General features: G+C 39.4%; 1 protein-coding gene across 24 annotated transcripts in view; it reads left to right on the forward strand.

Annotated features, from left to right (window-relative positions):
- DMD (dystrophin) overlaps positions 1 to 12,776 on the forward strand; it is a 2,010,563-nt gene that overhangs the window by 645,373 nt on the left and 1,352,414 nt on the right. For 21 of the 24 annotated variants that reach the window (XM_065590838.1, XM_065590858.1, XM_065590878.1 and 18 more), the window contains 2 exons: positions 6,181 to 6,362; positions 8,271 to 8,405. The exons of 1 other annotated variant lie outside the window; for it this stretch is intronic. In XM_065590838.1, coding sequence (XP_065446910.1) covers positions 6,181 to 6,362; positions 8,271 to 8,405 — 317 coding nt within the window. The remainder of the gene's footprint in view (positions 1 to 6,180; positions 6,363 to 8,270; positions 8,406 to 12,776) is intronic. 2 more of the 24 variants (XM_065590907.1, XM_065590914.1) reach the window with 1 other exon arrangement.

Consider the following 12,776-nt stretch of genomic DNA (forward strand, 5'->3'; position numbering starts at 1 on the left):
GGCTTAGAAGCTCCCAGTTTTGTTACATTCAGGAGTCCTCAATAAGAACAAATACATGGATTAACTTAAGGTGATTTGCTACAGAAAATCAAAACTCTGAGATCCCTCTAAAATCTTAGCAGTGCTACCCTGTTTCCCCGAAAATAAGACATCCTCCGAAAATAAGGCCTACTTACAGTTTTGCCTCTCGTTGTAATATAAGGCATCCCCCCGATAATAAGACCTCCCCGATAATAAGGCATCCACCGATAATAAGGCATTTTTCATTTCTGAAAAATAAGACATCCCCTGAAAATAAGACCTAGCGCATCTTTGGGAGCAAAAATTAATATAAGACACTGTCTTATTTTCGGGGAAACAGGGTAATTATTTTCTTAATAAATCTCACATAAATTACAAAGATCAGCTGGGAAGGCAGAAGGAGGGGATCATTTATTATTTAGGGTTTTTGATTGTTCTTTTTTCAAGTTCTGTAGCTGAATCCCAGATTCTTTCTGCACCTGATGAACCATGTTAACCAAATAGCTGAGGGTTCAAGAGGCACAACATTACATAATATATTAAAATGAATGATGAAATTAGCATTGAGTTTCCACTCTCTAGTACCTCTCAGTGGTAGATTAGGCTCTAGAACTAGCACAATTCTGTTTTGCAGGCTATGTTTCCAAAAGCCACTCGTGATTTTTGGATGCCACAATTTGAGTGTTCAACTTTTCACCTTAAAAGGCTCTGGTTTATAGAACACAGCTCTCTGAAGATTATTTGCTATGTAATATGTTTCAGGTTGTGCTCCCAAAATCACTAGTCACTTTTGAAAATGTATAAGTCTCCAGCAGTAGTAGCTTTTCAGCAGTGACTTGAAAATGTACATTGAAATTATAATGGGTAAACTTCTCAGAGTTTGAGAACAGGTTTTGCAAATGGTGTGAAGTCTTCTTGAGCCATAGTACTTGGTTTTTGTTATTTAAGGTTGTAACTGTTTCCATTTTAAATTCTGTTTTGACCGCCAGTCTAACTTTTTCAATACATTCTTTTTTTGATACATTATTTTTTTCAATACATTCTTTGTTTTGTCTCTAGCCTGACAATTTTTGGGAAAGTTTGAGGCTATTCAGAAAGGGTCATTTCTGAACATAGGACTTAAATAAAGGTGTTTTTAATTTTTTGGAGAGCTTTCCAATACTTTTTGTCTAAAGCATCATCTCAAAAATGGGTTGATCTAGAAACTCTGAGAAACTTTCTTAAATATTCTAGTTTTTAGGAATAATTTTTAAAGGGCGTATGGATAATTCTGAGAGGTGTCATGTTTCTCTTGAGTTGGCAAGTTGTTGTTTTTTTTTCTTGGACAGCTTAAGGATCTTAAAATTGTCTACATACCTGGTGGTACTTTTAAGCTCCGCCAGGCAAATAGCTGATTAAAAGAATAGTTTTACTCAGGTGTCAGGGCAGAATCTGAATGCAATAGGGTAGCACAGGTCAACAGAAGAGAGTGTTTTCCTACAGAAAACACTATTGCTGTGATGATTCAAGATTTGGGCATAGAGTTTAGAAGAAAGAAAAGAAAAATGACAGCCAGATTGACTTTCAGATCCCTAGTTGATTTTTCCATGTCTGGCAATAGATGATCAACTACTTCTTGTGACTAAATAATCCAAAGAATATAGCCTCTTTTCCCCCTGATTGCCAGTCTATCCTGATATCTGCACATTGTAATTATTTGTGTATTTGCCTAATAAAATGGACAAACCATTCTCAGCATATGGGTATCAGGATGCGGGGACTAGAACCTAGGATTGCAGAGCCTGGGACCACTGACATTCTCACAGTGCCGCGCAGAGGCACATCCAGGAAGTACTGTGGATAATAGGTGCCATGGGGAGTACCACCAAAGGGAGCTAGACAGGACCTTTGGCCTTCTGGTTGGACAACTTCCCTATTTAACCCTAGAGGGTCTCCCTGGAAGTTGTCTGGACAACAATTTAGACTTCAGGCCTCCTGCAACTCCTGACCTCCGGCTTCCAATCATACCCTGACTCTGACCATGACTCTTGTTTCCAGATTGTAGCCTCCTACTGCCTCCCCTCTCCAATTTCCAACCCCAGCCTGACTTTGACCCCAACTCTTGTTTATTGAATCTGGCTCTGGTAATTCCTCTGACCCCTGCTCAATTACTGCCGTCCCTGACATATGGACTCAAGCCCAGCTGTGACTGCTAGGCCAGAGCGCTTATGTCCTGGTATCTTACAGTTTGCCCAGATCCACTTCCGACCCCTCTATAGAAGCCCCTTAACAGGGATATGGAATGGGTGGAGTCTACCATCACCCACGGGACCCCATAGGATACCAGACCTGCAGGAGTGGGTTTGGAAACTGGTTTTTGAAACTGCCACAAGTTCAGGGGATTCATGAATCAGTGTTATTGCCTTTTCCTGCTCCACTCTTGAATGTACCAGGCCAGGGTGGAACTTAGTGATGAGTTGACTAGTTGGAGAAGGCTTGTGTACTAGAATGCCTTCCTGCCAGCATTTCCTGAAATTTACTACAACCCTCATTGTGCTCACTCAGCAGAAGCCACACTTTGAAGGCTTCAGCAAGGGGAAGGGCCAGTGGCCTCATGTCCAGTTCCATTGATTCGCAGCTGATGTCGAGTGCAATTGAGGCAGCCCAACTGCATCGCTTTCGGTGTGGATTAGTGAGGAAGTAAAAAATGAGCCAACCCGTGTTGAGAGCCTGACCTTCTTAGATGCTTTCACTGATATCTCTCTTTGCATTGATAACTGGCTTCGTGAATGAAAGGAGAAGAGGAGGGGCACCCTGCCACCACTTTATCCACACCAAAACCCCCAGGGTCCAACTATTAACTGGTGCAGGTTGATCTGGGCCACTGATGGTTGACCCTGGAAGAAAAGGAATGGTGACGGCATAACAACATATGCTTTTATTGTGAAGCACAAACACATGCCGTTGCCTCTTGCCTATTTTGGATGTCTACCTGAAAGAAATTGGGAAATGAGTGAGCCCAGGCCATATAGGGCACTACGTTCCGACATTATCCCTAGCCCTCAAGAGAAACCTGATCCAGGATACCTGGGTCGTCCCCACACTTATGAGTACAAATAAAGTTACATACTACAGATGGGGCCAAATTGATTTACCCCTCAGTGGACCCTGATTAATTCCAGGTCTACCAGTGACTTCATAGATGGTAAAGCCTCTTGAGTGCTACAGTTCCCACTCAATCTAAGCTTACATCAGTCCTTGTAAAGATGATAGATGGATCCCTCCTGTCCTTAGGGTCAGTGACACAGGAAACAGTACCCCCAGAGGCTGTAATCCCAGCCCACTTGGGAAGTGCTACAGTTCAATGTGATCCATTCGCCACACTTCCCTCTAATACTTGGCATTGCCAGTTTGAAGGAGCATGTCCCTTTCATCTCCTCGTGAGAGAAGAGGATCAACTTTCCCTCTGAATACTACCCAGGGGACTGCCAGCATGCAGCCGGCCCCAACCCTCTGGTCCTGGACTCCTGCAGCCAAAATATTGGGATCATGCGGACGTTTTTGAAAAGAAAAATGCAGACATGCTACCTCTGCACTGGGATTATGACTGACACATAGACCTCCAATCTGAGGAGAAGGTCCCATGTGGACATTATGCAATGTCAATGCCCTTCATGCATACATCCAGGGCAACCTGGCCCTGTGCTTCATCTGGTGTTCCACCTCCCTAGCAGAGGCTCTGGTCCTTTTAATTACGAAAAAGAATGGAATGCTATTGCATTGTGTAGACTAGTGGGCCTTAAACCAGGTGATGGTCCAAAACCGGTATCCCCTGTCCTTAATCTGGGAGTTATTAGATCATGTGTGATCTGCCAGAATTTTCACCAAACTGGACTTCCAGGATGCTTACAACCTTGTGGTCATCAGGGCTGCAGACAAATTGAAGATTGACTTTCAAACCCACTCTGGGCAATTTGAATATTTAGTAATGTCATTCAGGTTGACCAGTGCTCCCACAACTTTTCAGCGGTTTGTGAGCGACGTGTTTAGAGACCTCCTGGACCAGTATGTAGTCAACTATCTCAATGACGTACTTGTGTTTTCAGACAATTCTGAGCAGCATTGTTACTACATTCATTCCATCCTTGAAAGATTGCTGAAGCAAACATTGGAAAAATGACCAGTTCGCCACAGAATTCTTGGGTTACATCCTTTCCCCTGAGGGCATCAAGATGGACCTCCCAGAAGACAGAGGCCATCCAGCCTGATACTACCTCTCATCTCCAATCTCTGACCCCAGCCTGACTTTGACCCCGACTCTTGCATATTGATCTCAGCTCTGGTGATTCCTCCGAACTCTACTCACCGACTACCATCCCTGACATTTGGACTTCAGCTCAGCTGTGACTGTTAGGCCAGACTGTGTATGCCCTGGTCCCTTACAATGGGGTATTTGCAAACTCTTCATTTTGACCATTTGTTGCTTGTGGTATATGTTTAGTCATGTGGTACTGTATCTGCCATTCTGATTAGTGAATAAAAAGATATGAACAAGATAAAACCAAAATGCTGTTCAGAACTCAAAAATATTCACAAAGATTGGTTTTGGTGGGTTTTTTTGTTTGTTTGTCTTGTAGAATTCAACCAGCCGCAACTTAGAGTTAGAAAAAAATCATTTATATATTAAAATGAGTATGTTTGATCTTTCAATCACTGATACTGTAAACATGGAACTCAAATGCCATTTTTGCTGTCACTTTTTAAGAGTAGAACTGAACTTCAAAGCTCAAATATAATCAAACAATAAAAATAGATTCTACATAATATTTTGTGAAATATGAGTTTGTCAGAGAAATTGGACAATGTAAAATGATTGGTAATGAGTCAGTGGAATAATTTAGTGGGCAATGCTAATTAAAAGATAAAAATATACGACATACGAGTTCAAATGCTTAAGTTTTGGGAAAACAAGTGATGAAAGGGTGGAGAAAAATCAGAAAGGTGGGATCAAGATAAACCAAAGGCACAGTTGGCCATGCTGGGCCAGATGCCCTTTGCCTGCTCAAAATTGTATGGAGAATTAATGTATAATGTCTGCTCTCATGCTTTTCAAATTCCAAGAAGGAGAATCAGGTACCACCTTGTTGTGTTATTGCACCAGTGATAAGAATAAATGAATTTGAACTGAATTTTTTTCTGTCGCTTAGCTAAACTAGGAGAGGTTTGACAGTAAAACCTCATTGGTATGGATATCTCTTGGCCTTCTTCCAATGCTTATGTTTAAGCATTGTTGGGATTAATAATAAATTTCTTATACAACAGTCTTTTTACATCTTGATTTACTGAACTGAGTGCAGGAGGTAAATTTTAATGCCAAATAACAAAGGAACTACTTGAAAGAGATACCACATTACTTACATTTTTACAAATTGTTATTGACTAGAATGTTGGGTTAGATCAACCTTTTTTCCTGCTGGCGTATCACGGCTATGCACAGAGAATCAGATCTGATGGTACATGCTGGTTGTGTCCAAGTAAAGAGATGGCATGTAATTACTAGACTTATACTATCATATCTAACATTCATAAACTTTGTTTTCGTTAAATATCTTTCATGGACATCATAGATCTTAGGCTATGTAGAACAGTGACTGTTTCTGAGGAGTCAGGGAATTCAGACATTATGCAGTCACCTTTCACATTTACCTAATCATCAGAAAAACCTGTGATTTTTTTTTCCCCACAGAACCAAAGAGCATTAAAATGTTGTATAATCTATAACTATTAAACTACTAAGGTTGCCCATGTTAGCTGCAACATTAACATGGTTCAAAAGAAAATGTAGCTTACTTGATTTTCTGTTCCTTGTCCGACCTAATGAAGGTCACTCAGTCAGACTGTACAGTACTTGCAGTTACACTGAAGAAGAATTACCTAAGAGAAATTTGTGTGAATGAAAAAAACAATTACCATATGAAACCTTGTCTCTTTCTCATTGGTATGCAAGTTTGATAGGAAACTTTGGAGCTGAATATAATGCTCTAATTAGTCTCCAGAGGACTCACATGGACAGTTGACTGCTCATTAGTCTGTCAACTTCCTTTGAAATTGATTGTTTTTTTTCAATTGCATACTTTCTAGTATGGAAACAGAAATGATCTATGTTAATATATTTTCCAGATATTGCAACTGCCTATCCCGATAAGAAGTCAATCTTAATGTACGTGACATCACTCTTCCAAGTTCTACCCCAGCATGTCACCATTGAAGCCATCCAGGAAGTGGAAACATTGCCACGGCAATCAAAGGTCACTAGAGAAGAACACATACAATTACGTCATCAACAACGCTTCTCTGAACAGGTGAGGGTCACACTTCATGGCAACTGCACTTGTCAGCAAAGCACCCATGCTCAGGCTTCCAGCTCCCCAGCTGTTGCTTCTCTTGGGTGAAGACCTGCATATCTCTCTCCCTTCTGACCAGGGTATTTCCAGGCTGTACTGTTCTGTGCCTTCACTGTATGTTTCCCAACAAAGGCAGTCTGTCTAAACACACCTGCTTGCTTTCTCTTCAGAGACTGGTAACAGCATGACTGCTACAGATATAAGTTACTACTCAGAGTTTTCTAAGCAAGTCCACTTTATTTTTAAGGTAAAAAGCATTACAGAGAACATATATTAAAAACAAAAAATGAACCTATATACATGCTAATAAAACTTACCAAACATCACCCCAACTCTAACATGGGATCTGGCATTATGAGTCCTTCAACTCCTCACCATAGGAGAGTCCTTGTGAACTTAAAATTTCTTCACAGCTTTAGCTCAGAACAAGCACCCCCATGACAAGTTTAGTCTACCCTTTTATCTGGAGTTTCCAGAAGCAGTTTGCTAATGTACAAACAGTCTCTCTCTTCAGGGCATATCTTCAAAAGGTTGGGTTTGGAGGGGGAGAATTTGAATTCCCCTCACCTCAAAGTATTTCCTAAGGAAATACACTTGACTCACTTCCTAAAAGGCCTTTGTATTTCCTTGTATCTTCCAGAGATTGCATTTATCTTGTCTTCCTGCTAAAGAAGTTCCATACAATCTCTCAATAGTGTATACACATTTCAGTTTGTAATACCAGAACTGCAAAAATGCTACCCTTAATTCAGTAAGGTCTGTCCAGGATATTACAGGATATTGTTTGTCTGTCTGTCAGAGTTCTTTCACGTTTCTGCTCACAGCATGATAGTTTTAAGATATGTTTCAAGAGGGCCAGGGAGAGAAAGAGAGAATCTTCAGGCATATCTGTAACTTCAGTGAACAAATTTATCAAATAGAAATGTCTGCATGAACTTTATTTTGTATTGCTTTGCATGCAGTATTGGGCTGTTTTAAAGTAAAAAATCAGCAGATTTTTGCTTTGTATTTCTACTTTATAATATCAGATATATTCTCTTCAAAAGCATGTCATAAATATTTTGGGTTTTGAGAAGGAGCAGAATAAAGGGTAAGGGTGTTGCAAATGTTATTAAATAACAAGTATGGTTGTTTCTTTTTTTTTTTTTTAAAATGCGGGACCATTCTAACATATCAATAATCTAAACGATGGTCTGTTGAAATAAAAATGCTGTTTATATGAAGTAACATAGACATAAGACATGGAATAACTGTTGTCTATTCTGTTTATTAAATGTGTTTTCATTGGTTGATGTTTAATTTAAACTGACTAGTGTTTGAGCTCAGCTGTGCTCATCTACAGTTTGCCCTTTTAGATCACCAAAGTCACACAGGCACTTTCTCTTGTGCTTGTTACCTCAGTTTTGCTTCTGAATCTGAATCTCTGCTGAAGTGGTTGGAGACTTAGACCTAATTTACTCACTCCATTGAGTTAACTCTGTGTCTTGCTTATGGGAGACTCAGTCCCATTCATGGTAGTTGACCTGATGAATGCTGGCTTCATTTATTCAAGACTTACTACCAGGCTACTTGTTTTCAGCTTTAGCTGGATTATAGAGAAAGATCTTTCACTTAGTACTGGCATTATGCCTGGCAGCTCAAGCAGGAGTCCTTCTGACTTTCGTGATGGGATGTCAGACTAAATGAAAACACCTCCCTACTTTCTGCCTAATTTTGACTGCTGCATGTTAACGCTATCTCTAAGATTAACTGCTGGTGCCCTCTCTTGTTTCCCTTCTTTTGTTCTTGAAAACAATACTTTACTCCTGTACTCTACATGTTTATCAATGTATGTCTGCTTTTTTCCCCTTAATTTCTTCTTCTTAGATCACAGTCAGTGTAGCACAAGGTCACGTGCACACCCCTTCACCACCTCCTAAACCTCGCTTCAAAAGCTATGCGTACACACAAGCTGCTTATGTCATGTCCCCTGACCAAAAAGGGAGGCAGTTCCCTCCACAGGTCTGTCAACATTACTGTTTATTGTGAAAATTATTCTAATCTGCCTGTGCTTGCTGTGAAATTGTGTGTGTACTTTGCTTTTTCCTATCTCAGTGATCTACCTTTTTCAATTTTGTTAGGTTCTGTCAAGTGGTGCCTTTTTGCTGAACACTTCAATCTGACTGGCAAAAATGTGTCATGCTATTTTTTAAATGTTAAGCAACGTTCAAATACTGACATGCTGTTAGAAATTGTCTTTTTTTTCTGTTGTACTTGGTTTTAGAAATGTTAAAAAGAATTTTTATTTTAAAACTCAACTCCAATTTAAATGTAAGCGGTATCAGACACACTTGACAGTCAACGTTTTTGAAGGTAGTTTGTTTCTAGAAAAGCAGATATTTTCAATTTTTTTCTGTGTTCATTAAAGAAAATGTTGCATAATGATTTTCAGTGAGCTCAGGTAGTTGAGGGGAGAGGACAGGGAAAATATTCACTGTGAATGTTCTTTATATGACCTGATTTAACTTAGATAATAAAATATTATAGATATACCATAGTTTTAAATATCCCACAAACAGATTCCCTCCAAAGTCAAGATCAGAGACTATGCACCTCCTTGAATTTATTCAGTGCAACTCAGTGCAGTGAGAAAAATAGGTTAGGAATCCTCTTACTAGGTATTTTCAGATTTCTCATTATTACATAGTTCAAAAAGTCTAAGAACTGTAGTGTCATGTAGATTGTAATAAAATGTATAATGTGGTATGATTGCCTTGAATTTCTTTTGGGGAAAAAAAACTGCATCTATTTGGCCCAGCATAGCAATTTGAGTTCTGTAGTGGGGGAGTCAGTCATTCTGTCTAAGTTGTAACAATATATTTGAAAAAAACATTTTTAATTCAACGCCCTGTTTGAGTCTTCTGTTATGGTGTCAGATACTTTGCTGAACAATGACATCATTTTTGGAGCCCATGAAGAAAATCCTTTACAAATTTCCACACACCTTTGCTGAAGACGTAACATCAATCATGCTACTGTAATGATTAATAAAACAGTTAAAGTGTTTAATGTTGACACAGTTAATTTCTTTTACTGAAATATTAAACTAATACTATAACAGGATAGAAACGGATGATGTAACTTGACTTTTCATAATCATAGCCACCATTCGATATTTTTTTAACCTATAGAACAATACAATGGAAGTTATATGTACACAAAATAATTCACAAAAATATCTGAGTAACAAAAGAACCTATTTGCATCATTCAATCCTTGTTCCTATGTTCCAGTCCTCAGAAAAGATCAAAAGTTATAAATCTGGGATTTATATCTTCTGTGTGTTCAGCATGATGATAATTACTTTATTTGGATTCTATTATAGTAGGGACTGTACAAACATTGCTAATTGCTTGTCCCTGTACCCCCAAAGAGCTTACAGTATAATAGTTGAGACATAACAGGTGGATGAGACAAACAGGATGCACCCATCATGCTGATCAGTGCAATTCTTAGCCAGTTAGTAGTAACGATTACAACTTACCACCTGTTTAGCCATTATTAGAGAACAACACTCCTTTGGCAGGTACTCTTACTGATAAAGAAAATGACCAAGTTTCCAGTTAGCTGTTAACCTCTCATCTTTGAATCGACGTGTCAAGGTTTAAGATGAAGAATTTTACTTCCTAATCCAGGAAACAGCCCGCAGTGAAAATTGATGCTATATATGTATGAGGGTGAGATATTTTCATAATCCCACCTGTCTAAGCCAGTTCATTTATTTTTTCTTTCTTGTAAGCAATAAAGGTTACTTCTGGACTCTCACTGGCTCTCCAAATCTTTTCCAAACTGATTGTGATCATAATTTTCAGAATGAAGAAGATAAAGTCTCTAGATTCATTGCTACCATGATGAGCTTCTGATCAAAGCCAGTTAGGTTGAAGAGTCTGTGATAGGCACATCAGTGTTAATCCAACTTCTCTTTTTCCATACTACTTTCTTAAATTCCCATCTGGTTAATTTCAGAATAAGATATCTCACTTTGTAGTTTACCCCTAGGAAAACTCAAGAGTCTCTTTCACTTGATCTACCAGTTTCAAAGACCTTCCCAGGTGACTGGCTGGCAAGGTCTTCATCTCCTAGAGATGATGGTTTTCTGTGTTGATACACAGGCAATCATTCCTCTGACTTCTGCCGTCTTTCATCTTTATAGAACTATAATTACAAGCTCCTGAGTCTACGTTTCACACTAAGAGACTCAAAGGAGAGATGTCTTTCATTAAGATAGTGACTATCCAAGAAGAATCTTCCGCAGCACTCTGCTGAAACTGCATCTGATCTAAATTACCTCAGATGCTAGTGTCTTCATTTGGGGTGTTTGGTGGAGTTCTGATTTAGGGGAAATGGTCCGGTAAGATATCTAGTCAAAGCGTGAATGTGAACTACTTGGAACTCAAAACAGTTGCAAATGCAATAAGAACACTTTCCAAATACTTTGAAACATCTTTCTTTAATTCTGTTGTAAAGCCACTACAGGATGACTGTTGCATATGTCAGCTGCCAAAGGGGGCAAAATATGATCAGAAATAATAAACTTCTGTATTGGCCAGAAAAAAGAAAGTTTGCACTCAAAGCACTTTACCTCAGAATATGGAATGTGTCTTTCCCGCCTGATGAGCAGACTATGCAAGACCTGCACCCCATTCCCATTAGCAATTATCTTCCTCAGAAGCCCCTCCACTCACTACCATCACAGAAGTCAATCACTGGCAACAAACAGTGGTGAGTGCAGAGTCTATTTGTCTTTCCCCTCAGCCCAAACAGACTGAACAACAGTCATACTATGTCACACAGCGGACCTTTTCCGACCTTCCTCTCCTCCAACCATGTGTTCCAGGAACAGCCAAGATATCTCTGTGGCCACTGGTCTTTGGAAGCCCCTAGAGTTGAGTGGCCCCCACCGCAGCAGCAATCAGCCTTCTCATATTGGCCACAGACAGCAATATTGGACTTCCTGCTATTTGGACTCGTGCTCACGTCTGTCACTATGGCACTGTCCCCTGGCTGCCTTACCTCACCTCCCATAATCTGTCACAACTCTTTTCCATCTTTGTCTCTTCCCTTTTGGCCCTTTCCAACCTCTGTTCACTTTTACAGTCCTTTCCACCCCACTGGCTTGGTCCTCTGATCATTTATCCTCCACACTACTTCTCCTGTTAACCCCACCCCATCCTCTTTAATGTCTTCATTCCTTTCTGGCTGCAAATCTACCCCGCAAATCTCAGGGTATAAATTCACTATCAGCTTCCAAATCCTTTATCGTTGAATTACTTATAGCAGGATTAAGAAAGGCCTAATTGCAAATTGTTTATATGTGCAAGTTTTACATCTCAGTTACCGTTCAGCCGGTACAGACTTCTTACCTGCCTTCCTCTGCAGCTGCATATTTTCTATTCCCTGAAGGCAGTCTCATTAGTGAAGCTGTCTATGTGGCTTCCCTTAGAAAAATGGGACCTTCAACCTAGTTCTCAGAACTTTGTCAAAGATACTTTTTGAATCCCTCTCAAGTTTCTTTGTTTAATCTCTGTCAAAGTCTGCCTTCTTGTTGCATCACTTTAGCTCACTGAATATCAGAACAAGGAACATTTTCCATCATATAACTTACCCTTCATTTTTTCCAAGCATACTTGTTCTCAGACCAGTTCTAATTTTGTATACAGGCATAACTCTACTTTCCACCTGATTCAGAATAATACTGGTTTAATTTTGCCAAAAACATCCTATGTAAACCTGCAGGGCCTTAAGATATTGTCTTTACAGGACTCAACTGTAGAGAGATTTCAATTTTTAGAACTCAGAAGATCCTTCATGAGGGGCAATCATTTTTCTTTGGAAAAGCTTCATTTAGGAAAAAAAAACTTGGCTTTATATTTATTAAAAGAAGATGTGGGAGCACAATTTTCAAACATAACTTTAAATAGGATGTCCAACATCTACATTTTGTGTTTAGATTAGTGTTTGTGTATATAAATATGGCTTTGGCAATCTTATTTGAAAATAGAGCTGCCAAAACTTTTGAATCTCTAGTTTCTGGAAAATTTAAAAATTTTCTGTGAACCAGAATTTCTGTAAAATTTTTGTCTCGGAAAAATTGACTCATGTTCTTTCTGAAACAAAATATACTCCCTGGTATGCTGGAAGATGCTGACTGAAATTGATATGATTCTTCTCAATTTCACCACTGCTAATCAGTGATGAACAGCAGTGAAACTGACAAGAATCATGTCAATTTCAGTCAGCAGCTTCCAGGGTTTGTGGCTTTGGGGTAGCCCTGTCCCTGGGTTGAGGATCCTAGGATTTCCAGACTTCTGGGTTAGCTGGCTCCTCAGGCTG

This window comes from Chrysemys picta, chromosome 1, assembly GCF_011386835.1.
Source record: "Chrysemys picta bellii isolate R12L10 chromosome 1, ASM1138683v2, whole genome shotgun sequence".
NCBI lineage: Eukaryota > Metazoa > Chordata > Testudines > Emydidae > Chrysemys > Chrysemys picta.